Source organism: Alosa sapidissima, chromosome 21 (genome assembly GCF_018492685.1).
Source record: "Alosa sapidissima isolate fAloSap1 chromosome 21, fAloSap1.pri, whole genome shotgun sequence".
In the NCBI taxonomy this organism is placed as follows: Eukaryota; Metazoa; Chordata; class Actinopteri; order Clupeiformes; family Clupeidae; genus Alosa; species Alosa sapidissima.
Window position 1 is genome coordinate 15,659,940 of NC_055977.1, and position 26,659 is coordinate 15,686,598.

Sequence of the window (26,659 nt, forward strand, 5' to 3'; positions counted from 1 at the left end):
CTGATCATCGTTCTCAACAAGTTTGACATTTATTGATGATTGACGGTACAGGGGCCATTCAGGGGCCAATGAAATTTCAGGTGGGGCCAGGGCCCCTGTGGCCCCGCCCCTGGATATACTGTATATGTTCACTTTCCAATGCTGTCTCAAGTGCAACCCTATTGCCTTAGCAACATCACTTTCAGTACAAAAAGATGCTCTGAAAAGCAAAGGTATCTGTGCGACTTTCCTGGCCTGCATGTTTATTTGATCTCTGTGTTTAGTGATTAGGGCAAGCACCATACAAAATGTGTACAGCTGTGAGGTGCACAGTACTGAATGAATTTGGACATGAGGAAGGGGACAATCAAAAGGCTATTATTGTAGGCACTAGCAAATAATTAGTATCAACTTATTATTTGAAGGACAAAACTGTAATACATGAGTTTTCAAAACCATAATGCACTGAATCTTTCATAGAAATGAATAGGCTACCCCAGCATGTAAAATTCATGTGTGATGTTTAACAAAATACAAAAGTTTCCATGTGTTTCCATAAAAAAGTGGCTTCCAGCTTCATGTTATGTATGTTTGTAGATTTGATGAATCGGTCCAGTTAATCTCAGTATTACCATAGGTTTTTCTTAATGTGCACCATTTGTGTGTGTTATTTCTGCTGTTAGGCCTTACAAATGTAGAACCAAACCATTACTGTAGCTGGATGTGTATCTCTGGGGACATCCATCTTTCATCACTCCACTCTCACACCCACTCCTACAGACTACAGATAAGAAAGAACACTCAGAAGACATACACACAAGATTACACGGTCACGATTGTTTGGCATTCGTTGAAGAAGTCATAGGCTATACGAATAAGACTAATCAAACCAATCTTTGAAACACTAACACAAAATTAACCATGATGTAAATCTAAATCAAACTATTCTCAATTTGACTTGATAGCATTATGCAGCGAGTCATCTAATTACTATTCGTATTCTGTTGTGCACGACACAGCAACTGATCTCTATCGGTACATGGAAATAGAATTACCACGAGATTTACGCAAATGTGTTTTATTGCAAAAATAAAAACAAAAACCCATACACTGCAGACCATTAAAGCTAGGGTTAGTAGGGTTCGTCACATGTCAAAAAATAACATACATATAAAAAAAAAAGACACCTGTAGGGCATTCAGTCATGTTAGGCTTTGGGTTAGTCGATAGTAATGATAATGCATGCATTGATCAGAAAATAGCAACATAGACATTGAAATAAACCGGCTGAGTGCATCGTTATGACTAAATGCATACTAAGATCAATCAAAAACTCCTCGAATCAAACGTATTCGCGCCGAGAGACCATCTCTTCAGAGCGAGCATATGTTCGTGAAAAAAGGGAGATCCACCTGCCGCGGCATACACTACGTTTGGAGGAGACAGACGCGCTCTTTTGCAGAGCCTTCCGGTGTCCAGTGTGTACCCATTGCGCATCGATTCACGTGGGTCATATGCCAATCCCCCACACTGTGGGTGATTCTGAAGGTCACCCACTGAATAGTCTCTGAATGAAGGCGTAGGTTTGATAGTTTCTCTTCCAAACTTCAGCGAATAGACACAATTCTTGCGTAAAAAGTTCACATCTCCAGTGTCATCGGTTGGTAAAGAGCGGATCTCAGGGTCTTTCTTAAGAAGTGATTCAATGGAAAATGAACTGTTGAAATTCGAAGAGCGTTTGTCCTCCAACACAGGTAGTTGTGTTTCTGCCAACTTGAGGCTGGTCTTCATAGCGTTGGACTCTGCTGGAATTCTGGAAGACAACCCTGTTAGAATATCCCGCGTACCGCTGAAATGGCGTCGAAGCATCTTCGGTGTGATCCGACTCTCGTCGACTTTCCAGTAGTTCCGTCTTGCATTCGGGTAGTCAGGGTTCACCGGAACCTACCATCAGATATAATAATTATAAGTCATTAATCAGGTCATATGAATTGAAGCAACTCTAATAAAAATTAAATGCATTAATTAAATTAAATTACATTAATTAGCAAATAGCTTACCTTAACAAAGCAGTCGTTGGATGACAAACAAACTCGGACGTTATTTTCCAGACCCTTTCTTTCGCCGGAGACAAATGCACTCAAACTCTCCATCAGCTGTTGAGACAAATTACAGCAAATTGTAAATTTGTGCGAGGCAGAGAAAGAAACTTCAGTTCTCCAGAGTCTGTGAAGTTGTAAACGTACCTGTCCAAATGTTAGCATCTTGTTTGGAGAGTTTTGAATTACATTCGCAATTAAACCAAGATAGGTGCTATACTTCTTCGAATATCGTTTATATTTCCTCTGTGGTGTCCAGGTGGATTCCTTCTTCAGAACGGGCGGTCTCTGTGTTTGTTCCATGTTGTGGTGGATCAGGCAATCACAGACAGCAGCAGTAAGACAAGTTTGAACTCTGTGGACTGAACTTGTGTGTAACCCTGGGTTTATATTCCTCCATGTAGATCAGACCAATCAAAGGTGTGCATTCCACGTTAAGTGAATGCTTTTCATGCAACGAAAGGTGTGAAACGCCGATGACCAGGTGGGCATGCCCAGTAGGTAAGATGAATAGTTATATTGTGTTTAAGTGTTCTTTCGGGAATATCTTGGTTAACATTTCCATGTAGAGAGGTAACGGGCTAATTTGAAGTAATTGCAGCTTTAAAATGGAGAAAGCAGTCTGCAAATAGGCCTACTGCAACATGCAAAATGCTAGATAGTCTGTATGATGTATTAGGCCTACCCCTGGATGCGTAAAATAAATTCCATACTGTCTGGTACTTTCACATTTTTCAACAGACATGTATTCGGTTACTTTTGCCATACAATTTGATAAGAGTGCAGGGAACAAAACTAAAATGGTTAATGAGCATTGGGCAATCAAAGTCTGTCTGATGTCATCTGTACCCTATAGTGGTTGCGTAAAATTTAATTTTATAGCGCCTGGTACTTTCAATTAACTTAACATAGAAGAATTGATTTGATTAAATGCACAGTGAAACATGGTAGAATACAGAAAAGCTAAAATGGTTAATGCGCCAGTGGTATTTTCTGCCGAGGGAAGCCTGGCTTCCCCTCACGTCAGACAATCGCTGTTGTAAATACAATCTACAATTGTAAATAAAACATGTAGGCCTGTTTAATCGTTTTTACGGTTTGGTTAATTCTTTATGTGCTGTCATCTCCCGTTTTCAATGTGCACTGAGAAACAAGGTCTGCTATGCCATATGAGTTGCATTAGGTATTAGAACATCTAGCATTCACCAAACTAACATTTAAATTCATCATGCATTGAAAATTGATTGATTGATTCAAAATGTAGTGCTAAAAGTTAAGCAAGTCTATGTGAATTCCCAAAACCCCACAGAAATTCCTTTTTGAATTGCTAATAGTTATTTAGGGTTGAGTTTGATTGTCCACTATTAGGTGATAATGAGGAGTCTAGCATATCGAACTGTAAGGCAGACAGCCTTTGCCTTTGTGTAAGTTCTTAATAAACATTTTAAAGCAAACATGTCATGTCAGTTGTTCTAAGATAGAGACATTAAAAATTCTGGAGCATGTTGCACTTATGTAGCACTTATGTGTAACCATGACTCTGTTGTCCATTGCTTCTAGAAAATGATACTGCACCAGTGATGGGAATTACTGACCATGGGACATAGCTTGTCCAGATTTGGTCCGATATTTGGGTGAGGGACTATAGGCTGGTGCCCAACCATTGAAACCATGTGGAAGATTTTTCATACAGATGGTAGGAAGATATCTGCAGAATAGCTGGACATATGTTTTTAAAAATAAGTTTGTGGACAACAAACAATCTGCTAGATTCAGCAGAAAACCCATAGACTAAACAGGCTAATGAAACCTCCCTGCATCTCCCCCTCTATCTATATATCTATATTACAGCTAACATTTGATTATGATGAAGTTCATGTTGGGTTGAATTTAGAACCCATTGTATTTGAAAAACACATGCTGTTTTGATTAAATCTTTGGGTCTGTTTGCCTGCTGTGAATTCCTAACATTCCACACTAATTGTCATGAGAGATCCTTTATAGTGAATGCACTGCACAGTCCTGAGGAGGTGAAAATGGGTGCCATTGCAGGTCTGTTTGAATACCCTCAAGAGCTGAAGAGCTATGCATGTATAATCTCATGGGGGTAGGGGGGACAGGCAGGAGCTGGAGCTCACACAACCTCTACTGGTGGTTCCATTGGCTCTGATGACTGCAATTTGACAAGCCAAAAGCTAGTGATAAAGAAAGATTGATCATTATTCCTGCTTCAGCACAACTTTTGGAGAACATTTTCAGCTCATACATATATCATCAACCATTGATCATCCATGCTTTGGGCTTGTAATACAGGGATCTGTGCACATTTGTGGTCATCTTTTCTAAAAATTCTAGCCTGGCTAACACCAGAGTTAATTTTCTAACAGGTTTGTTATGGGTTCACCCAGGCTACACACATCTTAAAACCATAAGAAGAACCCCTCTGAAATGGAGCTTGTTGACTTCCATCAACTAAGATACACGGGCCTGTCACGATAGAATGCATATTCTAAACTGATATATTTGTTTACACTGTGTATACATCATGGGTTTTAAGTGAATTTTAATTAAAACAAAAGAAAATATATCTGCACACTGTGTCGAAAGCTCCCAGGTTAATGGTGGGTGATAGACAACGTTTCGACCACTCAGACCATTCACTTTAAGTGAATTTTAACAGAAAATGTTAGAGAAGTCTGCAGCTTCTTGGTCATGTTGAGGTTCAACCAGTGTTCGTGTTCTCTTGATCCCCACAGGGCGGCGCTCCGACGTTGAGCAGTCTTTCAGGGGCAGGAACCACATTTGCACCAAGATCAGTCTGCCAGAGCAATCACATGGGCAGAAACTTAGATATTGTGTTTGACAGCCGCCGTTGTTTCAGTTGCCTGAGGAAAGACAACGCCGGTAAGTTATGGCTTTTCAGATGTGTCAGCAAAGTGAATGTCAGTGTCTTGTAGTGCTAGCCTATTCAAAATGTAACATACGCGTTGGATAGACTTGATGCGCGTCGCAAGAGTTTGGCGTCTCGCTTAAACTGGTTTCATAGGCAATTTCATCAAAACTTGTGAAGTTAATCTGAGATGCTTCACCCGTGGTGGTATAGGCGTTATCCCAAGCAGCCAACTAAAACCTACATAGAGGTATTTTAATTCGTCTGGTTAGAAACTAACGTTAGTTTAATGACGAAAGTAGTCGCACTGTTGTCAAAACCAAGAAGTAGTTTATTCTGCTTTCTCTTTTACATTTCCTCTTTGATTATAGACTGCGTCAGGGCTTTTTAACGTGAACTATAGGCTAGTAGCCTAAAATAAACAGGTCAGATGAGAAGGTTGGGAGGCTCAGAATCTGATATTTTGCATTATTGGGTTAGTGTTTTAAACAGGGTTTCCTTTGCTGAATACAAAGGTTATCACAACTTTTCATGAATGGCGAAATAGTAAAATAGTGACAAATCGGAACGTCCGATTCCGGTGTTGCAGCATCATTTCTTGTAGTTTATCATGCTCACTTAACTGTGATGGGGACTTTGTGGGAGTGACGCTTTAATTGACTGTATTAAGGTCGTGGAACCTTTATGGATGATAAATCCAATGACTTAATTATTTAAGTGTTTTGCGATTTTACACATGCAGTGTAAATTCTCTGGTACCGTGTCAGAGATAACACTTGATGAAATCTTTTTATGAGCTAGTGGTTGGTAACATGTGTAGTGTAGCCTACATTTAACATGTTGAACTAAAATACGGCATGAATGTCCTTTGCTGTCCCTGTTTTTAAAGAAACATTTCAATCAAACAAAAAGAAAATACATACGGGGTCGTACTTAATTTGCCAGGTTTAGGCTTTTAAAAAGTAAATGGGTTTTGCTGCAAATATGACCTCTAACTGCTATGAAAACTGGTAGAGAAACAGGCCTAATCACTGTAATCAAACGACTTTTTAAATAACCAAAGCTGTTCTGCTTTAAAAATATTCCAGCTTCCATGAGTAAGTGAAATGTACAAAGTCTGTAGTGACTGATTGATTAAGCATATTGTTTTTGGTGCATCATACCTGAAAAAGCGTGCTGCATCTTGTGATCATGATGTCAATGCTAATTTTGTCAAGTGGCCTATCTGAAATTACATTGTTTGTTTAGGAAAGTGTTAAGAGTAACTGCCTCTAAAGAGGTTAATTTGGGTGGAAGCTTGCAGTGTTGGAACTTTTTTCCCCTTCTTCAACACACAGCAGTTAATGAGAAGGCTTGCATGAAAATTATTATATACTTTCACCACAAGAGGGGTCTTGAAGCATTCCTCCTTTTTTTTTGTGGAGAACTGAAAAAAGGCAGTGCATTCTCAGGGCTGATGTGAATTCAACAGAGCTTCCCTCAAGAGGACCCCCAAATAAATACTTCCACATGACCTCCTGTTCCCGTGCCAGAAAAAGCGCTCTCGCTCTCTGTGCGCAGAGTGACGTTCTGGACTTTGACTAAACTTGCGATAGTTTGCAGACTGACCCCAACTCCGGGGCTCCCCCTCGGTCAAACAGGCGTTCTCATTTCGCCCATCTTTAAGGAAAGACTCTCAAAAGCTGAAGCTCAAGATATAGCATGAGAAAATGGTTCAGTTTTGCACATGTTTGGAAGGGATCAATACTGCTCGCTGCTCCTTGCTTGTAGCAACATCCGCAGTTCTGTTCCCCTTAATGACTTGAACTAGCTGAGTAGTGTACTTCTTTTTAAAGTTTTTAAAGCTGTCTGCTGCAGAAAAGAGTTTAGGGTGGGAATATGAATGAAAGAATCTCACTGTTAGTTCTACTGTGCTTTTTTGTGCACCCTGTTGAGATGTGGGGAGGAGTATTTCAGTCACATACAATCCGTACTTCCCAGTATCATGCGGATGGCATAGCCCATGTTAACAGTGAATTCCTTCATTTCTTTATTACTACACACAGTAGATTAATTGTCAGCACATTTTAATGTGGAATAGAATTATAATTAAATGTAAAATGTCAAATTAGAGTTGATAAGCTGTATAAGAATAAAGAATAAACAATTACCAAATAGGTTACTGTCAACACATACAAATAATAGTCTGTACTATTAGGCTCAGTATATTTTGATATGGTAACCAACCAAAGGCCTTGCATTGAAATGATGATGACAATGATGTGGAGTTTTGGTTGGACGTTTGGTTTGGTTGGAGAGTTGCTTTTCAGGAGTTCGGAAGCCACGAGAGATGTAAAATTGTGTAAACATGACTAATGGCATCCCCCTACACACACACACACACACACACACACAATTCTTATGATCCTTATCCACCTCCATGGAGAGAGATTAAATAAACACACTCCCTTCGTTGGCTTTGAAGGCCTTGCCAGAACAGATGAGCATCTCAACAATACTTGACCCAAGACTGGTTTGAGGTCACAAGATGGGATGTTGATAAACAGTTGTTAGCCACACACAGAGAGTGATGGCATTGGTAGCTGTCATGCTAGTGGCGTGACTTTCCCCCCTGAACGTGCTTTGATCAAACTGTTGGTGCAGAGTTGCACGTAGTCCAATGCCCGCTGCGCTTTAATCAGGGATTTTCATGAAATACATTCTTCATGTCTTCCTCTGACTCATGGATGTGTTTATAAATCAATAGTCCTGAAGGACGGGGTTGGAACACAAGTAAATAAACATGAGTAACATACAAGCCCACCAGATCTGTGATTAATGTACAAGCTTGCAATGTGGCTGTTGGAGTCAGAAAGCTAGTGACTAAGGTAACGTTTCAATGTAAATAACATGAAAAGCAAAACAGTGTAAATCTTTGGTGTGAGGGCCCCATTTTATACTTTTATCTGTTGATGTAGTATCCAACGTTCAAAGGCATGGCAACTGTTTTTCCCGAAAGTGATCTAGGACTATGACATATTCTGGTTTTAAATACCCATGAACAGACAATGTTAATTAAACATTAGTTGATACATATAGTTTGAAATAACTTTCTTGACATATAGTCAGAAAGGCATCCTGATATACAGAATATACAGAAGATTATGGCAAATAAGAGAAAACAACTTACACACACACACACACAGTTACGGCACTGAAGGGATGATAAATTGACTAGCTTCTATGTCCATCTGGCCAACAGCCATTTATGTTTCCAGAGGATTTTAGACACACAGAATTACAGTGAGGTTTCAGTATGGATATGGAAGGGTTAATACCTCATGTATTTAGAAAGCGATTATTTCTCCTTCCCAGCACTGCTCCAGGCGATCGTCTCAAGGCAGTAGTGTTCATAGTAACCGTGCTGACTCTTGAGGTTTAGCTTTAGACATGTGCCACTGAACTGCTCAACAGTTGTTGTTTCCAGAGAGGAATCAATGCGAGCGACCCTAATTGACTCAAATCTGACCAATAATAATTCTGGGTAGCATGTCCCTTAATCCTCCCTTCAGGAGAAAAGCCTGTATTTGACTTGAAGAGGTCCAGCATTAGTTGCCATCAGGGAAACAATAGGCATCCTGTTTTACTTACCTGTCCCCAGTCAACTGCCTACTTGCCCTAACTAAACACCATTATCCCTTGTCTACCTTGACTGGCATGGTTGAAAGTGTGCACACTGATATCTGTGAAATCCCCCCACTGAATTGTCTCTTCAAGTAAAACTTGTATATTTACAATAAAACTATGTCTATATATATATATATATATATATATGTGTGTGTGTGTGTGTGTGTGTGTGCGTGCTGGGGGCCTTGTTAAGCTCTAAGCCCCACTACTCTCAGATCCTATACTAAGAATTTCCACCAGTGGAGATGTTTAATCTGCACCCCACCTCAGCTGACTGATGGGCTTTGTTGCATCTGAGTGGTCTTTGCCAATCGGCAAAAGGGCAACGGGTGCAAACATCTATACAACTCACCCCACTGCTTCTCCAAGTATGGAAATGACTCCTGAATTGCTTTGTTGTGAAATAAATGCTAAGAAATACCCGGCAATATGTTTGTAACTGGTTTAGCCAGATTGAAATATTTCGAGCTGCAGTTCAGGTAAGTAGGTCAGATTTTTTCCCCCCCTTTTGGTTTCTTAGTAAAGGCAGGAACCTGCAATGTCAGCTCCAGCGCTGAGCTTTTACGGGAGATATTTGATCATGTCTTGGCTGTGTTTGCGACTGTCATAACAGGTTGCGTATGTGAGGGGGGAAGGGAAGGCAGCCTACAGGGAACATGCATGGTGTCAAAGTTGGAGAAGTCGTCAGGGTGATGAGACTTGTGGATTAGGTAAGAAGCTGTTCTGTAGAAGAGGTTTCCCTGGAGCATTGAGCATCAACTCCCCCAACTATAGTTAACCCCTCACTTTCATTTCTACCTGCAATGGCATCAATTCAGTTTAGAGGGTTCTGGTTGTGGTCATTCTCTGAAGTGGCCAGACTGTCAAAATTAGAGTGACACACAGATGTGGTTATGGTGACCTGGTTGGGGGTCAACACAAATTGTATGTGCTGAAAAACAAGCAATCCAAACCTTAAAAAGGAGGAAAGAATGATCTTGCTTTTGTTTTCGGATTTATGGGGAACATGTCAAGAACTTTGGCACCCATAACAGAAAACTGCTCCCTTTGTTGAGTTTTCCAGTTAAAAAAAAGAGTAGGGAAGGCATTTCTCACTATACTCTGGACACTGTTGCTGGGATACTGAAGGATCATAAAAAGTAGTGAACAATAAGCAGCCAGCATGTTATGTTATATCCTGTCGAATCGGACATTGTTTAGACAGGTTTTGATTTGGAGACTGTTTGGAAAACAATCGCTTACTCTAAGACCCTGGGGCTGTTGTGTTTTATGTGGCTGTTTAGTGTTCCCATCTCATGAAGTGTTTATAATAAAAATCCCTCTAATTAATCCATTTGGGGGCCATGGCTGGCTGCCCGATCTTGCTGTGACGCAAGTCTGTGATTAAATCATGTGGAGAATAAGGGGGAAAAAGGGTGGAAGTGTTTGAGGAGGCTGGATCCGTTTAGTGCACCTATCCCCGCTTTGCTTGTTTTCGCCCTCACTTCGGGGCTTGCGTGGGAGGTTTCAGAGCTGTCAGAGTTGGTGACACTGACTGAAGACAAAAATGCTGGTTCTCGTTGTTGGTTCTGAGGCGGGGACTTGGCAGTGCCATGACCATGAGTTCCAGTTCTAGAGTGCTCAAGCACAAATATGTCATAGGCATGAGTGTCTGCTGCCAGCGGTCACAATGCTGTGGTTCTTAATTCGTTTTTGACTCCCAATGTTCAGATGCCCAGCATCAGGCCCTATCAGTGAGCTGTCTTCTGCTGAAGGTTTTTACTTGTTAGATGATGGTGGAAAACTCGCTTTTATGTGCTTGCTCTGGAGCACACAGGCTTCATCTACTATGCAAAGCAAACAAACAAGAGGTTAGTTTTAGTCTTAGTTTCACAAAAGGTTGTTGATATTGTTGATGAGCTAATTGGCCTGAATTGGTGTGTTAGTGTGAATATATAATGATGAGGTTGGTCTTCCTTTTTTTACGATCTGATTAAGGCCCCAGGCCAAAATGTCATTTTAAATATAAAAAAACATCAATATGGAGCTGGTGTATGCAGTGCTACTCTACCCTCTTTGAATGATTTACCAGTGGCCAGCACCTCGCCAACAGTCCTAGGTGTGTGTTACACTTAGTGCGACTGGCTGGGGCACCTGCAGCATACACCGGCGACCCGGGTTCGATTCCCGCCCGTGGTCGTTTCCGGATTCCACCCCTGACTCTCTCTCCCGCTCGCTATAAAAAGGCCAAAAAAAACACTTACTTTAAATAATTGGCCTGGATTGTTCATGGCTCAGTCTGAGCGTCTTTGTATGATTCCTATCCACACAGCCAGGCCAGAAGGGGACTTCACATTACATGTGGCATGCGCTGCGCTCGCCATTAGGTTGCTTTTGGTTGAGGTAATGTCCCAAAGATTTTTGTTGTGGTTGCCGCCGGGCTCAGCGCAAAATACCTATATGATTTTTGCAGCGCAGCGTGGTTTAAGTTCAACATGGTTCAACTTTGACCGTGGCACGGGCAAGAGCAGCAAATGCCGCTTGCACTGTACTTTGCTCGGCAGACCAGTTCTTGCGCGCAAGGCTATGAAAATAATTTTATAGCACAGCGCTGCCGTTTGCGCGTGTAATGTGAAGTCCCCTTAAGGAGAAATTAGCTGAATTTGTCAAAAAGTCTGCTCCATTAAGGATGTATAAAATCTTCATTTTCATTTGCACTACATCTGTGGAGTCTGGCAACATGTCCAATGAGAAAGGTGGTTGGTTGAGCAAATTATGTTTTTGTTTATGAGGGGTTGGGGGGGGGGGGGGGGGGGATCTGTTAAAATGTCATACCACTCTTAAGTCATTTGGCTCTGCAGGGGTTAAACAACAGCAGTGAAGACAACATGCATTGAGCGGAAAAGTTCTGCTACAGCAAAGATGCAAGATTTGAGCTGTGGCCAATTAAACCCCAGCAAGGAGTCCCTGTGGAAGACGTCTTTATTTTTTTTTTCACACTGGCATTCTAGGTCTCTAATTGAACACAGGCATGATTGCGGCAGTGGAGTTCATTGTGGTAGTCCTGCAGAGATGCACAGACCCTCTCACCCCTAAGCTGGGTTCACTGGGGAGAGTAACGGCAGCAGGGAACATGACTGTTTGTGGTGAAGTGACCTACGCACTCAAGGGAGACCATGTGTTGACTGAGGAAAAGGCTTTGTGTGTGTGTGTGTGTGTGTGTGTGTGTGTGTGTGTCTGTGAGTCTGTGTGAGTGAGAGACCGAGTGAGTGTGAGTGTGTGTGTGTGTATGTTTGTCTGTGAGTGTGTTTCTCTCAGGAATCAGTATCGAGGTATACCCCCCCCCCCCCTTCCTCTTATTTTTTCACCAGACCCAAGGTCCAGCTGTGAGTCTTAGACAGGAAAACCTCTGACATCGGAATAACATTTGTGTGGCGTTTGAAACCTCCCAGCTGCAGATCAGGGGAATGTCCCAATAGAAAAAAAAAAGCACAACAGGAATGCACTACATACCACCCAGCCCTGGATCACCGCTTAACTATGTGGGATTCTGTTGGGCCTGGAGCTTGATAGGCTTTTATATAAGGCGTTCCCAGCAAGGTTACAATGTTATGATGAGTCCCTGAAAGCTATGGTTGCGCAAGTTTTATGATTGCCCATTCTGTACTGTAATCAGTGAGCGTATGATCGGTAAGAGTCTGTCCTTTTCACAGTAGGTCAGAGCAAAGGGTCAGTCTCTCATTGCGACAGAATGAGCCAAGCCATAGGATTGATATGGAAGGCCTTGGTTATTTCACAGCAGATGTTGGGCTCTTCCAGCCCGGGGCGAATCCTCAGGGGAAACGGGGCCACTGGCCGTGACGGATGATGTCTCACTGACCCCTTTCTGCTGTCAGGGCCGTCCCAGCAGGTTTGAGCACGCTCAGTGAGTGTCAGCGATGGGGCCCTGGAGATCGGATACGGGATTTCCTGTGGCGGAATTCTCCATCGTCCGTCCGCCACATTTCGGCATTCCGGACGTTTTGATTACTGTGGGAATTCGGATTCTGCAAAGTCCGATGATGGATAAACAAAAGAGCAAGCGCGTCAGAGAGAGAGAGTTAGAGATAGAGAGTGATTAATTTGTGTGTAGTTCAGAGCAGCGGGACTAATCAGGATGTGATTTGCCCTTTAAATATGTCTGCGTTTTGATGCACTTCTCTGATGGCCTTTTCGGAGTTAGAGCGCATGAGCAAAGAGTCACTGGTGTCAGCTGAGGAAGCCACTGCTGAGCTTTTTCTGCACCTGTCCAGGACAGTACTCACATCCTCCCGACACACAAAACAGTTCAGTGATCCCAAGGTTAAAAACAAATTCAGCACAAAAACAAGCCTCTTTTTTTTTCACGGCTGACTCATGCAGATTTTCATTTTCACTTCTGCTCACTTATCCGAGCGAAGAGAAATAAACAAGCGTCTGGTTCTTAATTGCGATTTAATGAGTGTTATTGTGGGACACTTGCAAAAAAAACCCTTATTTGGGTGACGCGGATTACATCTGTAATCCTGTTCTACGTCACCTGGACGCCTAATTATTGGGTCCCAGACTCTCTTATTTGTGACAGAGATGACCAGTCATCTTTCATCACGGTTTTGGCTGGTCTTCCCCCACTAGCTCTTTTGACATGGGACTCATGCTGTCCTTGATGTCACGTATTAAGATTTGTGTTATGGGAAATCTGCAGAGTTGTACAGTTGTACAGAAGTACAGAGACCAGATGCAAAGTGAGGAGTATGTAAGGGGAGATGGCTTTCCCTTGAACCAGCCAAAAAACATGTTGGAAGTGACCAGTATTTGTAAACAGTCAGATGGGTCTCGATGGGTTTCATATCGGCCTTGACAGTACGGAATGTTTCTGAGGACTTCCAGAAAGGAACTTCTTGAAGACTGTAAAAGAAGTGCACGTTAGACGTGCCCGTTTTTTTTAATTTTTTTTTAGGGCGGCCCCTGGCCTCAGTCGTGGTGCGCTGTGATTGCATCTGACCTGCTTATTTCAAGCTCCGTCTGGTCTGTGCCGGCAGTTTGTCATGTTGCTGAGATGGAGAAAGCCCAAAGCACCCCTGCGCAAAACAACCGCTCATTGTGTGCTGCTTTTCCTATCAGGTCACACCCAGGTAAAAATGCCAAGTGCAAAACTTTTTTCCCCCTCAGCCCAGTAATTATGCTGACCAACTGCGAGCTGACTTGAACCTCTGTATTTTCCAACCGGGGCAACACTTGCCGCTCCATGGTAATCATTTAGTGACTTGCGTTTTTGCAGGGCATAATTTGTTTTAATCTGGCCCCGAGGTGTAGACCACATATGACGTCAACAGCTGCATTTCACCGAGCGTACAAACAGAGATACAAGTGGATACATTGAAATCGTGCATTGGCGCCCTACACATGCATACCAAATCTAAAAGTGAGCGGTTTCCTTTAAGGGCACATAAGCCGGGTCAGCGTAGTTCTTTCCTTGGTAAGGGAATAATGGGCATTGTGTGATCGAGGTAAGTGGGAGTTCAAGTTGAGCCCATTGTAGTGGAAAATATAGACCATGGACCTGTACCATACAAGGATGTTTTCGCTTTGAACGAGTGGTTGCTGTGTGAGTGTTGGCAGCTGCAGCTGTTACATCTATCATATGTACAGTATTATTGCGGAGTTACATGCCAAGCAGTTTGACAACAAACGACAGAAGAAAAACACAACCGGAGTTCCTCCCATCGGGTTGTATTGGGGTTGCAACACACACTCCCTCCAAATGAGTTACTTTATCAAAACAGAGCCACATGAAACCCGAGGCCCACAAGGCCTTGTAGGGATCACACACACATACGAGCACACATGCACACGCACGCACACACGCACGCACGAGGCACCGACACAGTCCTATTTTCCACTGGCGGGAACTGAACTTTGGAGGTTATTAAAAGCCAATCTAATGTGCAGCTGTTCAGCAGCCTTCGTATTTTAGGAGTAATGAGATTATGGCTTTTGGTGGCTTGTAAATCAAGTGGACCTCTCTATGACTATCTGAAGACAAGTGTTATCTGAAGACAAGTGTTGAAGGCCACACTGGTTGATAAATTAACAATCCTCTGCCAGACTTAAGGAGTAATTAAGATGCCACAAACTAGATTAATCATGAGATTGGCCTATCCGTACTTGTGTATAGGATGAGCTGGTAGATTGCTTTTGAATGTGGTAGATGTCCATCCATTTAAGAGGATTCACCTCAGAAGTCAAAGGTTGACTTGCATAACTTGTAATCAGACAGAGGAATCTTTGTTCCAAGTTGAGGTAATGAATATAGGTGCAAAGGACCCCCATCCTTCAGAGAGACGTGTCATGCTGCTCGTATGGGATGAGGGGGGGGGGGGGGGGGGTTGCCTGCTTTCAGCATGTCTGTTGTAAACCTTGACACGCACACCGATGTCGCAGTTATGCTTGCGTTCGAAATTGCTCAGAGGCCATTGTCATCTCTGCAGGTCGGTGTGTATGTTGGGGTCGAAAAGGACAAGGGGTGGGTGGTGGGGTAGGTTGAGCACCTTTTCGTTTCCAAGCTCAGCTGACGCACCACATCAGGAGTTCCTCCCTCGACAGCACACCAGGCCATGACCTTTCACCCCAAATGTTTCACAGTTTGCCACCATTGCAAGGGTTCGCTCTGTTATGCAATGCTGTCTCCATGGGGATTTTCCAACTCCCCAACACACCACAGAAGTGTTCTGTATCAATTCATCCAGCCTAGAAATGTAGCACCCTTTTAATTGGAGCTAAGTGGACTTTCTTCGAATCGTTGTTCCTCAGAGACAAAAGGGAATAACACTGGCTGTTGTTTAATGTTGTATTAATTCAGTTATATTTTTAAGTCCATCAGCATTATCAGTGTTGGGGGAATGGCAAGATTAGCGGCAAGTATCTTATCAGTTTTAACAGCAGCAGGACGTCTCATTCGAGTCTCACTGGGCCGATGTGACTTCAAAACAAGATCCCCCCCTATGTTATCTCACAAACTGTTTTACGTCTCGGCCTGGCTAAATGCATCAGAGGGCAGCTGCTGGAGCTATTTTTAGAATGCAGGTGCTAGAGAGAGCACCAGGTCCGCCCTCATCACCACCGCAAAGTGTTTGTGAGTGAGAGCCTCGTGTCAAAACAAGACTATCCTGGCCAAGCCATCTTGTGCCCAGAGCCCGAGCAACCTGACACATACGTTAAAGGAACATATTGGCACCAGTGTGCCTCCAGCTAGGTCAATCTGGGTCGCTGCCAATGCTCAGCACTCTGGTGTGCAGTGATAGCACTTCATGTCCCCATATGTCTCTTCCTGAAATGGATTGAGTTCGTAATTTTTTAAGAGACCAAGAGTATCAGTGAAGTCTAGCGTTTAAAGGGCAGTCACAGTTTTTAGCACACTCAAGTCAGTTGACTCAACATGAAAATAGCAACTCGACCTATCGGATCCAAACATGTGCACCAGGGCAGATGCCACAACACAGTTTGAGCGCCAGATCCTGAGATCTTGGGGTCACCTGAAGAGCAGGAATAAAACAACACCTCAGGACCCCCCAGGGTTGGGGGACCCTTGGAGCTGATCCGCGGTTTCGGTTCCCCCAACGTGACCCGTGGGACCACGTGTACTGGGAGCGGGTGGCTCCGCGCGCGCACGCGCACGCGCACGCACACGCACACACAGGTGACCCATGAGAGGCCGAGTTTGTTTTGCTCGCTCGCTCTTGCACGCTAATTTTGCACTGCAGTTGGCGAAGCTGCGGAGGTTTGGTGTGGTGGAGCAGAGCCAATCCTCAGGGTGCCCAAAAGTACCCCCTTACCTCCCTCCCTCCCTCCCCAGTCTAATCTCTCCAAACTCCCCGCTGTCAATTAAACTGTACTGCTTCACTACTTGCTCTGCTCTTAAGAATTTATCTATTTAGGCTGCATTATTCAATTTTATTTTTTTTTTCATGCACAGCAGCACAGTAGGTAGCATAGCACTGCTTTTTTGTCATTGTCATTGGAAATGTTCATATCAAGTCTCAAAGGGGTAGAGGCTGCATAATTGATCTTGCCTTTTTGTGCAATCGGCTATGAAGACTCAGCATATGTAGTTGACTACACCTGATGTTGTTTACTGATCCTATGCAACTCCAGTTTATCACCTCAGTATGGCCTCTCCTGCACATTGTCACCCAATTAACAACACCACTGTCGGCATACTTTAACCTACAGAGAGTTGTCCCCCAAAGGATCACACTCTCTGATGATGGTGTCTTTAGGAGACATGTGTTTGTTTGTTTACCTGGCTGTGTGTAGCCTACTCCTATGCTCATCACGTTGCGTAGGCTAGCTCATTACATGTGCTGAGGAGTGTTAGTTTGATCTTATTTTAGGTAGTATATAACTGCTTTTCTAAACAAGAATGTGGACTAGAATGGGCTGTTCACCTTAGGAGAGAAGAGGAGACAGAACATATGGTCCACTGTTACATCCATTTAACTTCACATGCTGTTACAGGAGGAGAAAACCCAAATGTCCACCAGCCATGGTGCAGTCAGACCCAACAGGTGGCATTGGTATCCTATGGTTGTCTTTAACAAATAAGTGAATGGTATAGCTATTATCTTCAGTAGGCCTCATTAAATAGTCCACTAATGTTTTTGGCTGCCTTAAGTCTTTGAAATTTCATTTTATTGTGCAGACGGTTTGTGCACAGTAAACAGAAGTCCAGTTGTTGAAAGAAACAGGCAGCTTTTCTTTTTGTTCTACCAAAGCATTTGGGTGAAAGGGGTTTCAATTCTAATAGCTTATTCCAGACTTTCAGACTAATATGCAGCGACAACTAGGTTAAGAGATTACAATCTACTCCAGATCATAACACCCCTTCCAGGCAGGATTTAACCCATACTCTCGTCATTTCTCAGGCTGGACATAAGTGGAACCTGTGTGTGAACACGTAGCCAATATACTAGCCTACATATTAAAAATGGTCCCATAGCAAGGGCAGGCTACTAAATATTCAATTGCTTCAGTGAGCATTGGGTGCGCGAATGGGTGGTCCTGTGTGTTCTTACATGGTAACGTGGACACACCATGTATGACACGAGCGGCGGATTCCTGTTAGCTTAGCCCCTTGTGGAGGCAGCCTCGACTGGATCACACAGGATTCATTTGTATTAGGGACTGCTGCTGCTGCTGCTGTTTACTCCGTGTTGTTCCCAATAGACAAGACACGATCCCGAGTGGGAGGCAGCGATACAATTGCCGAATGTAACTTACAGGAGAGGGGATTACCAAAGGACCAAACTCACTGGATATGCAGCAAAAAACCCTGGTTTGGCCACGTCTGCCGTAAAGCCAAGCGTGCCTCCGAGCCGGATGGTGTGTCTCGCCTACAGCTATAGCCTGCGCCGCCACACCGATAAGAGAGTAACCAGCTCGCCAAACGAACAAATTGTCTTAGAACATTGATCTGTGAAGATATTTCCAGGAAGATTTATACGTGTTCGAATGATTAAGCTGAATAAGAATCGGGAGAGCAGTATCACATTTCCTAGCATGTGTTCTGGAAAGTCTAAAGAGGTGAGGGTGTGAGTGGTGTCTGTGTTTCCTACCGGGTGTGCTGTTGCACGGATTTCAAGTTTTATACCAGATGGTCGCCGGACCAGAAAACCAGGAGTTCGTGTGCAAGAAATTGTCTTAGTAGCCTAGATTATCTTAATCTATCAACGGGAATGCTGCACAACGCCACATGTTGTATAAATGGATTTCGACAAAGAAGGGGGAAAAATCAGCGATATGGCAACAGTGTAGCCTGTTTAATCCATTGAAAATAGCCCGGGTCTTGCGTAAGAAGACTGCATTGCTTATTTTTTTTGCAAAACCGGTTTAATAAAATTATCGATCCACATTTACACCGTGTTAGCTTGATGTTGATCAAATCAGTCCGTAATTATTTTATTTGCTAGTTTTAGCTAGCTGGCTTGAAATTGTGAAGGGTGGTTTGCAACTCCACACAACGACGTTGTGGGTTCTTTTTAAATCTGACTCTGATTGCTGGAAACAAAATAAAAGCCATGGGCCTACATTTGACAACGTTTGCTGTAGTTTAGAGTGTTCATTAAAATTGTGTTGTGATTTTCTTAACTACATTTTAGAAGTAGGCTATACCTCCTTGTCTAATTCCCCTCCCCCTTTCTCTCTCCCTAAACTCTTCTCTCTGGTCTCATCCTCTCCGGCAGCCCCATCCTCCTGTCACTCGGTTGTAGATGGCGTTCCTGCAGCAGTCTGGAGACTACTGCCACGCGCAACATCCCCAGGTGTGACTCTGTGGGCTTTGTGACCAGTCTGGCACACCTGTCTGACCTCCACGCAAGTTGTGGATCCAAAAAACGGCGGAAAACCCGGAGAACTCTTTTTGACCCCCCACCCTTTCCAGTGCCCCGCGATCAACTCCTCAGATGGGGTCCACTAACCCCGCTGACCAAAGAAGTAAAGAGATAAAGGCCTGTCCAGCTAAAGGGAGGGAGTCGTAAGGATCTGAAGGACTTTAAGATTGTGTTTTATCAGAGGAGGAACAGTACGCGAGAAAGAGATACTTAAGATCAAGAACTGTGGCAAAGACTTTTTTAAAAAGGAAACAAAAAAAATCAAGCCAATTGTGGACTTACAGGCGCAAGACAGCGTCGTCGGTGTTTTTTGAAAAATTGTACACTCTTGTACAAACATAGGTTTACCAACTGAAACAAGCATGGCTCGGATGAACAGGCCAGCTCCTGTGGAGGTGTGCTATAAGAACATGCGCTTCCTCATCACCCATAACCCCACCAACTCCACCTTAAACAGCTTCATTGAGGTGAGACACTTCTCCTCGCCGCCGCCTGTCCTCCGTCCATTAGCATCTCTTCCTCTGCTCCTTCCTCGCGCTCCTCCTCTTCCTCCTGCTGTCCATCCTCCTGTCAGTCAGTATGGTTTTGTCGTTTGTGTGTGTGTGTGTGTGTGTGTGTGTGTGTGTTTCCCTCCTTCACTTTGGTCTCTTCCATTTTCTTTGCCTTGTCGCAGCGCACTCAATCTTTTTTCTCTGTTTCTGTGGCTCTCTGTTTCTCTCCCTCTCTTAATTTCTCTCTCTCTCTCTGTCGCTTTTCCTGTCCATCCTGCTGCTTGTGCTTTGGCTTCACACTCCTCCATTTATTTGGCAGTACATCTGCGCTCGCGCTCCCACCATTTTTTTTAAGAAATGCGAGCTGCCGCTGTCACCAGGCCCTCCGTGTGACCCTCGCGCCGCTCCCCCCTACGCTTATCGCTCGGCGGAGAAACCAGTCTGCCAGCCAGCGAGGGAGTATGAGCTAGCGCGAGCGAGTTAGCGCACGTCCACAGAAGGCCCTGGCTCTATAACAAACACGCTGCATCCACAAAGCCCGGGCTGTTGCCATGGAGACCCCTCCCCAGCGCAGCCGCCGTCACATGGCAAAGGCAGGGAGAGGAGCGTGCAGCGGACAATGGGACCCCCACCCCCTCACCACACACACACACACACACACACACACACACACATCACCCTCCTCTTCTGCACCGACCTGCATAGTTCAGCACAGCACAACTCTGCTCTCCACCGCCAAGCACAGCAGAGGCACAATAGAGTTCAGTGTCGTGTGTTCGGTCCTTTACATGGTCAGGCACATGCCTTCCTCTTTTAAGCAGTTCCCGTAAAGAGCAGCACCTCGTAATAACACCGCTTCCCAGAACCCCTTCGCAAAGTAGCACCAAATGTCCCCTTGTGTCAGCACACGGGGCTTGTTTCTTGCCGATATGTCAGTGACATTGTTATCCAGTCAACACTAGTGTGAACTCTCATCTCTCTCTCTCTCTTCTCCCCCTCCCTTCTTCCTCCCCTCCACTTTGCACTTCTCTCTCTCTCTTTTCTTTCTCTCTCTCTCTCTCCCCCCTCCCTTCTTCCTTCCCCTCCACTTTGCACCTCTCTGTCTTTCCCTCCCTCTCTATCTCTCCCTCTCCAGGACCTAAAGAAGTACGGCGCCACCACAGTAGTTCGAGTGTGTGAGGTGACCTATGACAAGGCCCCGCTGGAGAAGGACGGCATCACAGTGGTGGTGAGTGGCCTTGCCGCTGCATGAAGCTGGACCGGCCATGTGGCTCTCACATGGCGGCGCCTGAGGACGTGCAGCTCAGAGGAGCGCTGTCTGGGGGGGGGGGGAGGTGCGGGCTTGTTCAAAGCAGTCCACACATATCTGAAAAAGTGAGGGAGGGAGAGAGAAAGGAGGAAAGAAAGATACAGAGAGTCTGGGAGTCAGAGAGAGGGAGTGACAAAGAATCTGTTTAAATCAGTTCACACACTATGGTACCAGGAGTGAGTGAGAGAGAGAGAGAGAAAGAGAAAATACATGCAAGAGAAGAAAGAAATGAGGTTTCCATGTACACGCTAACGACAACTAAAACGAAAAGGATGGACAAGTAAAAAAGCATGGCAATGTGCACGGAATCTGAAGAAGGCGCCAGGACGTCAAGGACAACACAAACATGGTAGAACACGAGGCCTTGCATAATAAGCCTCGGGAAGCATTAATGCCGTACGCATGCTGAGTACGAGCGCAATGCTAATACAACATTACTGAACTGATGAGCAGAGAGACAAAGGGGAACCTCGAGGTCAGTGGAGTGTGAGCGAGTTTGAAGGGTGTATCAGCAGGAGGAGAGTATGTAACACCTTGCCTTGAGAAACCCCACCACACCCCACCATGTATCCCTAGCCTTCACACTTCTGTCTGCCTGTTGCATTTGTTCAGATTTCCGCAGGGAGAAGTATAATGGAGGAATGTACTGTAGACATATAGCCATGTGTAGTTATTTTGTCTGATTATGTGGCCATTTGTGTTGTTGCCGTCGTAGTCCATCACACAAATGCTGGTGATGTGTCTTTCATCGACCAAACACGTGTGTGTGTGTGTGTGTGGTCTTTGCTCTTTGATGAAAACACAGAAATGGAAAGCAGAGATTGCAGCCATTTCTGTGCTGTGTCGGTAAATGTAAATTAGGTTTCTAGGCCAAGTATACTTGCGTATACAAGGAATTTGGTCTCTGCATTTATCCCATCCGTGAATTGGTGAACACACAGAGCACACAGTGAACATACAGTGAACGCACAGTGAGGTGAAGGACATACTAACCCGGACCAGTGAGCTGCCTTGCTACAGCGGCGCTCGAGGAGCAGTGTGGGGTTAGGTGCCTCGCTCAAGGGCACTTCAGCCTTTCTTACTGGTCGGGGATCGAACCAGCTACCCTTCGGTTACAACCCTGAAGCCCTAACCAGTAGGCCACGACTGCCCCACAGGGCAATGTATGAGTGAAGTTGATTAGACCTGTGGATTTTTGAAGCCAAGAGAAAACAAGCATCAAAGATGACATGTGGAAGGTCTTCTCTGTATTATACTGACTTGTGAGAAGGAGGGCTTGAGAGGGAAGGGGGGAAAGAGACTGATAAAGGAACAGTAGAGAAAGAAAGGCCTTTAAAATTCTTAAGCACATGCAGACACACGTGTGCACAACCCCATTTACGATATACTGTGTGTGTGTGTGGGTGTGTGTGTGTTCATCACTCCTCGTTTCATCACAGGTTCTTGTGAGTCATCCCTGTTCTCGATGCTCCTGCATCTGAGAGCCTTTTCTGTTCTGTCCCCGTCTCATCTCCTCTACTCCTCTCACCTCACCTCACCTCTCATTTCTGCCATTTCCCTCTCCTCTTTTCTCCTTTCCTCCCATCTCCTCTTTTTTCCTCTCCTCCTGTCTCCTCTTCCTCTTTTCTCCTCTCCTCTCCTTCGTTTTCTCTTCACCTCTCGTCTTCTCTCCAGTCAGCCACACGTGTTACTTATTACCCTCTTCGCAACGTTTCAAGGTTGCCATGGTAGCCATGGAGCAGAGCCTGCTCTCTCCGTGTGGCCTCCACTTCAATCATTTTTTTTTCTTTCTCTCCCTCTCTCCCTCTCTCTCTCTCTCTCCCTCTCTCCCTCTCTCTCTCCCTCTCTCTCCCTCTCTCTCTCTCTCTCTCTCTCTCTCTCTCTCCCTCTCTCCCTCTCTCTCTCCTTCACTCCCTTATCCTTGCTTTTCATCTCGTTCTCTGCTCTGCTGTCTCTCTCTCTCTCTTTCTCTCCCTCTCTCCCTCTCTCTCTCCTTCACTCCCTTATCCTTGCTTTTCATCTCGTCCTCTGCTCTGCTCTCTCTCTCTCTCTCTCTCTCTCTCTCTCTCCCTCTCTCCCTCCTTCACTCCCTCCTTCACTCCCTTATCCTTGCTTTTCATCTCGTTCTCTGCTCTGCTCTCTCTCTCTCTCCTCTCTGTGTGTGTGCGCATTGTGCAATGCAAGCGCGAGAGAGAGAGAGAGGGCAAGCTCCAAAAAACGAGCATGAGGGGGGAAATCTGCATATAAGCAACATGGAGTCAGTGCCCCTATGTAGTCTCAGGAAAGTGAGGGAATTGCAAGGTGCACTGGTCAGGCCTTGGGGTGGTGAGGAAGACCTGTGTTCTACACCCGTTCCCCGGGTTACGTTCTACACCCGTTCCCCGGGTTACGCACATATTAAAGAGCAGTGTGGGAAACGTCCAAAGAGAGCTTCATTCCATTAGGACGAGGAAGGAAGTCCAACTAATCAGAATCTCCAAGAATAACCAAAAAAGAAGGGGGGGAAAAATGAAACGGGCAGGACTCTGTCGTCACTCGCCCCCCGTAGCTTAATGGTGGGCGTGTTTTTGTTTGTTTGTGCTTCCAGTATAGCTAACCCAAACAAGAAGGGGGGTATTCTTGGACAAATTGAGAGTGAGGCTCACAAAAACATGTTATGTGACACAAAGAGGGACTCACGCAAAGGGTCCCAGCGTCCGGTGTGAACATGGGGAAAGTCTCGTACACAAGCACGCATTGTGTGAAGGACATGCTCATCAACACGTGCATCTGCATGTTCCACTTTGGCCGTGTGAAGAGAGGTCTGTGTGTGTGCTGGGCCTCAGCTGTAGTTCAGCATCTCCAAAGAGTTTGCCCTTCCTATGCTCCAGGGAACTGACACACACACACACACACACACACACACTTTATCGCTCTTTGTGCTCCAACACCTGATTGAGCTCATCATGTGATTACAAAAGCCCTGATAAAGTGAATCAGGTGTGTGCAGCTGATGGCCATTGGGTGGGAGAGAAGGAGAGAGTGTGTGTGTCTTTGTGTGTCTGTGTCTGTGTCTGTGTGTGTGTGTGAGCTAAGTATGCCATGGATGATGGGCTAGAAGCAAATGGAGAAAAAAGGCTGAGGGTAAACACTTACACACTGCTTTGTCCAGTGCAAGACTGCAGTTGGTGTGTGTGTCTGTATATCTCTGTGTTTATGTGTGTGTGTGTGTGTGTGTGTGTGTGTGTGTGTGTGGGGCGCATGTGTATGGCCTACCTCTTTCCTCGTGAGCTCCACACGTGCTTTTTAACGGTGTGCAGGATTCACGAGGCCACCAGCTCCGACATGTCCCGCTGCTTTTGGAGGTAAATGTGACCTCCCCTTTAGACCCCCCCCCCCCACACACACACACCCCACCCCACCCCCCCTCTTAAGTAGGCCACGGCTGTTTTCTTGGCCTGATTTACGTCACAGCAGCAGCAAACTCCCACCCACCCTCTCCAGTACGCCCAGCCAAAGAGCAGAAAGGAGATGAAGGAAATCAGCCTTTTGACTCCTCCTGTCTCTGCACGCAGTATGACTGTCTGTCTCAAGCTCCTTTCCTCCCTCTCTCTCTCTCTCTCTTTTTCTTCTATCCCTCTCTACCATCAAAGGCCCTTTGTCTGAGACTCCCAACACCTCCAGGAGGTGCGACTGTAGCAATTAAAGCGAGTTTACATTAAATGACCTACACCTGTTTGATGCTTGTGGTTGCTTTGGGCTGTAAAGTGTGTGTGTGTGTGTGTGTTTGTGTGTTGCTATTCAGCTCTCTGCTCTCTGTCAGTTAGCAGCCAGTGGCGATGAGTAATCTGCGTGCGCTGTTATCTCTGCTGCCTGTGCTGTGAGTAAGCCCTTTTAATCAGGGACTGGCTTCCATCAGCGTAGGCCTGCGTCACAGCTACAAGTGTGTGTGTGTGCATATGTTGGTTGTTGTGAGGTTTCAGTGTAAGTGTAAGTGTGTGTCTGTCTGTCTCCCTCCGTGCGTGCCGTGTCCTTTGGCAGCTGCCCCACTTCAAAGGGGTTTGGTGTATGAGCGCGTGTGTGTGTGTGTGTGTGTGTGTGGTAGGGTAAGTGGTGTGGAATCCCACCCCCACTTGCCTCATAACAAAACAGTGTGACTCACCCTTCACCTTAGGGTGATATAGTAAGGGTACAATGCAGGAAGAGGAGCATGTGTGTGTGAGAGAGAGAGAGAGAGCAAGAAAGAGGGAGATAGCTTGTCTATATTGTTGCCACACACCGTGCTCACAGATCTTGACACACACACACTCACTTCTAGAAGGATACTCACACACACACACACCTCACCTTCCTTCTCCGTCTCCTGTGTCCTCAGGATTGGCCGTTTGATGATGGCGCGCCGCCTCCCTCCAAGGTGGTGGAGGACTGGCTGAGCCTGCTCAGGAGCCGATTCCTGGAGGAGCCTGGCTGCTGCGTCGCCGTGCACTGTGTGGCAGGACTGGGGAGGTCAGTCACACATACACACACACACACACACACTCTGTCGTTCACTCACACACTCTGTCGGTCACTCACACTCAAGGATGCACAATAGTTCCTAAACACCCATAGTTGACTATATAGCAAACTAGTTAAATTAGCTTGTCCTGTTAGTTTAGTTTGCCACTTCTGTAGCTTGGTAGTGGTTGTGTAGCTTATTGAAATGTAAGCTAAAAGTCTGCACACATACATGTGTATCATTTAATTCTGCAGTGTCATGCTTCCTTCACTGCCATTGGTAGTTGCCAGAGGGTCAGGATTTTGTAGTTGGCTTCCGCCAGTTAGCCTCCATCATCTTTAAAATGGTGTCCCTCAAGTTTACACTGGTTACAAATGCTTTTTGTTTGTGTGGATTGGGGGATGAGCTGTCAATTCCCTGCTGAGAGGATCAGCCAATCCACAATGACAACATAATTTGCGGTCATCGGCAATGTGGCACCAAATAGGAGAAAATGAGTACATGTTGGATGCCATTTTTAAAGAGAAGCCCACCGAGTACACTTTTGGCTGAATAAGCTAGCCTAGCATCGGCCATTGAATTGAATCGGGCCGGCACTTCCCAGTTCTATGGTAGTTGCCATGTTGTACCGTATTTCGTACCATCGGCAGCCATGTTTAGTTAGCTCTGCAATGGCCACTTGTCTCTCGTCTCTGTAAAGCACCATCTGTCACCCGAAAGTAAATGGCAGCCTGTTGCTTTGTCTCTCTCCTATGTGGCCCATGCTGGTGTGCAACACTAACATTAACTTCTCTAAAGGAGATGGATTAGATAGATGATGGCTTCCCCGCTGCAAGGCGTCTCCTCATCGTCATCGACAAGCCGCTGTGCCGGTCGTGGTCATGAGGTGCCAGTGCTGTAACCCTGGACCGTGGCGCCCAGCGCCGTGCCAAAGTCAACTGTCCCCCGAGTGCCCTCTGCAGGGGTAGTAATCCCGCTGTATTATTCGCAGGAGCACGGGGTGAAGGCTGAAGACGAAACAGGAAGAGACGTTTTCTTTTCTTAAAAAAAAAAAAGTGTTTGTTTTTACTTTCCCTCTTCAAAACGGATGGCCTCTCAGTGACCTATTCGCTTGGGTGTAGGGGGCAGTTGAAGATTGGAGAGTGAGGGCATGGGGTGCGGGGGCAGTGGAGAGTGATGGGGGACTGGTCCATACTGGCTGGAGCTAATACTCCGACCTTAATTGAATCTGGTGTTCCCTACCGATCTGTATTTATAACAGACTCCCACCCCAGTCTCCTGACTGAGAGCAGTTATGTGCTTGGTGTGCGTAACATATGGGGGGAATATGTGAAAGAAGAGATTGGGGATAGGAGGTATTGGC

The 26,659-nt window shown here is 45.2% G+C and overlaps 2 protein-coding genes and 1 long non-coding RNA gene across 4 annotated transcripts in view; 1 reads left to right on the forward strand and 2 right to left on the reverse strand.

The window, feature by feature from the left end:
* Window positions 1-14,434, reverse strand: LOC121695302. The gene is made up of 3 exons (XR_006026059.1): window positions 14,424-14,434; window positions 8,992-8,996; window positions 1-95 (listed from the first exon to the last, which is right to left on the reverse strand). It is a non-coding gene; the product is annotated as an uncharacterized LOC121695302 (long non-coding RNA).
* si:rp71-45k5.2 (uncharacterized protein LOC560783 homolog) lies at window positions 1,042-2,466 on the reverse strand. The gene is made up of 3 exons (XM_042076012.1): window positions 2,226-2,466; window positions 2,040-2,135; window positions 1,042-1,923 (listed from the first exon to the last, which is right to left on the reverse strand). The coding sequence occupies exons 1-3, from the start codon at window positions 2,379-2,381 to the stop codon at window positions 1,306-1,308; spliced, it is 870 nt and encodes a 289-aa protein (XP_041931946.1). The 5' UTR covers window positions 2,382-2,466; the 3' UTR covers window positions 1,042-1,305.
* Window positions 4,835-26,659, forward strand: part of LOC121695301 (protein tyrosine phosphatase type IVA 3-like) — a 24,528-nt gene continuing 2,703 nt past the window's right edge. The window contains exons 1-4 of one of the 2 annotated variants that reach the window (XM_042076014.1): window positions 4,835-4,982; window positions 18,873-19,486; window positions 20,646-20,738; window positions 25,174-25,304. In XM_042076014.1, coding sequence (XP_041931948.1) covers window positions 19,382-19,486; window positions 20,646-20,738; window positions 25,174-25,304 — 329 coding nt within the window. In that variant the 5' untranslated portion in view covers window positions 4,835-4,982; window positions 18,873-19,381. Of the gene's footprint in view, window positions 4,983-17,665; window positions 18,214-18,872; window positions 19,487-20,645; window positions 20,739-25,173; window positions 25,305-26,659 lie in introns of those variants that run through there. The other variant, XM_042076013.1, reaches the window with a different exon arrangement.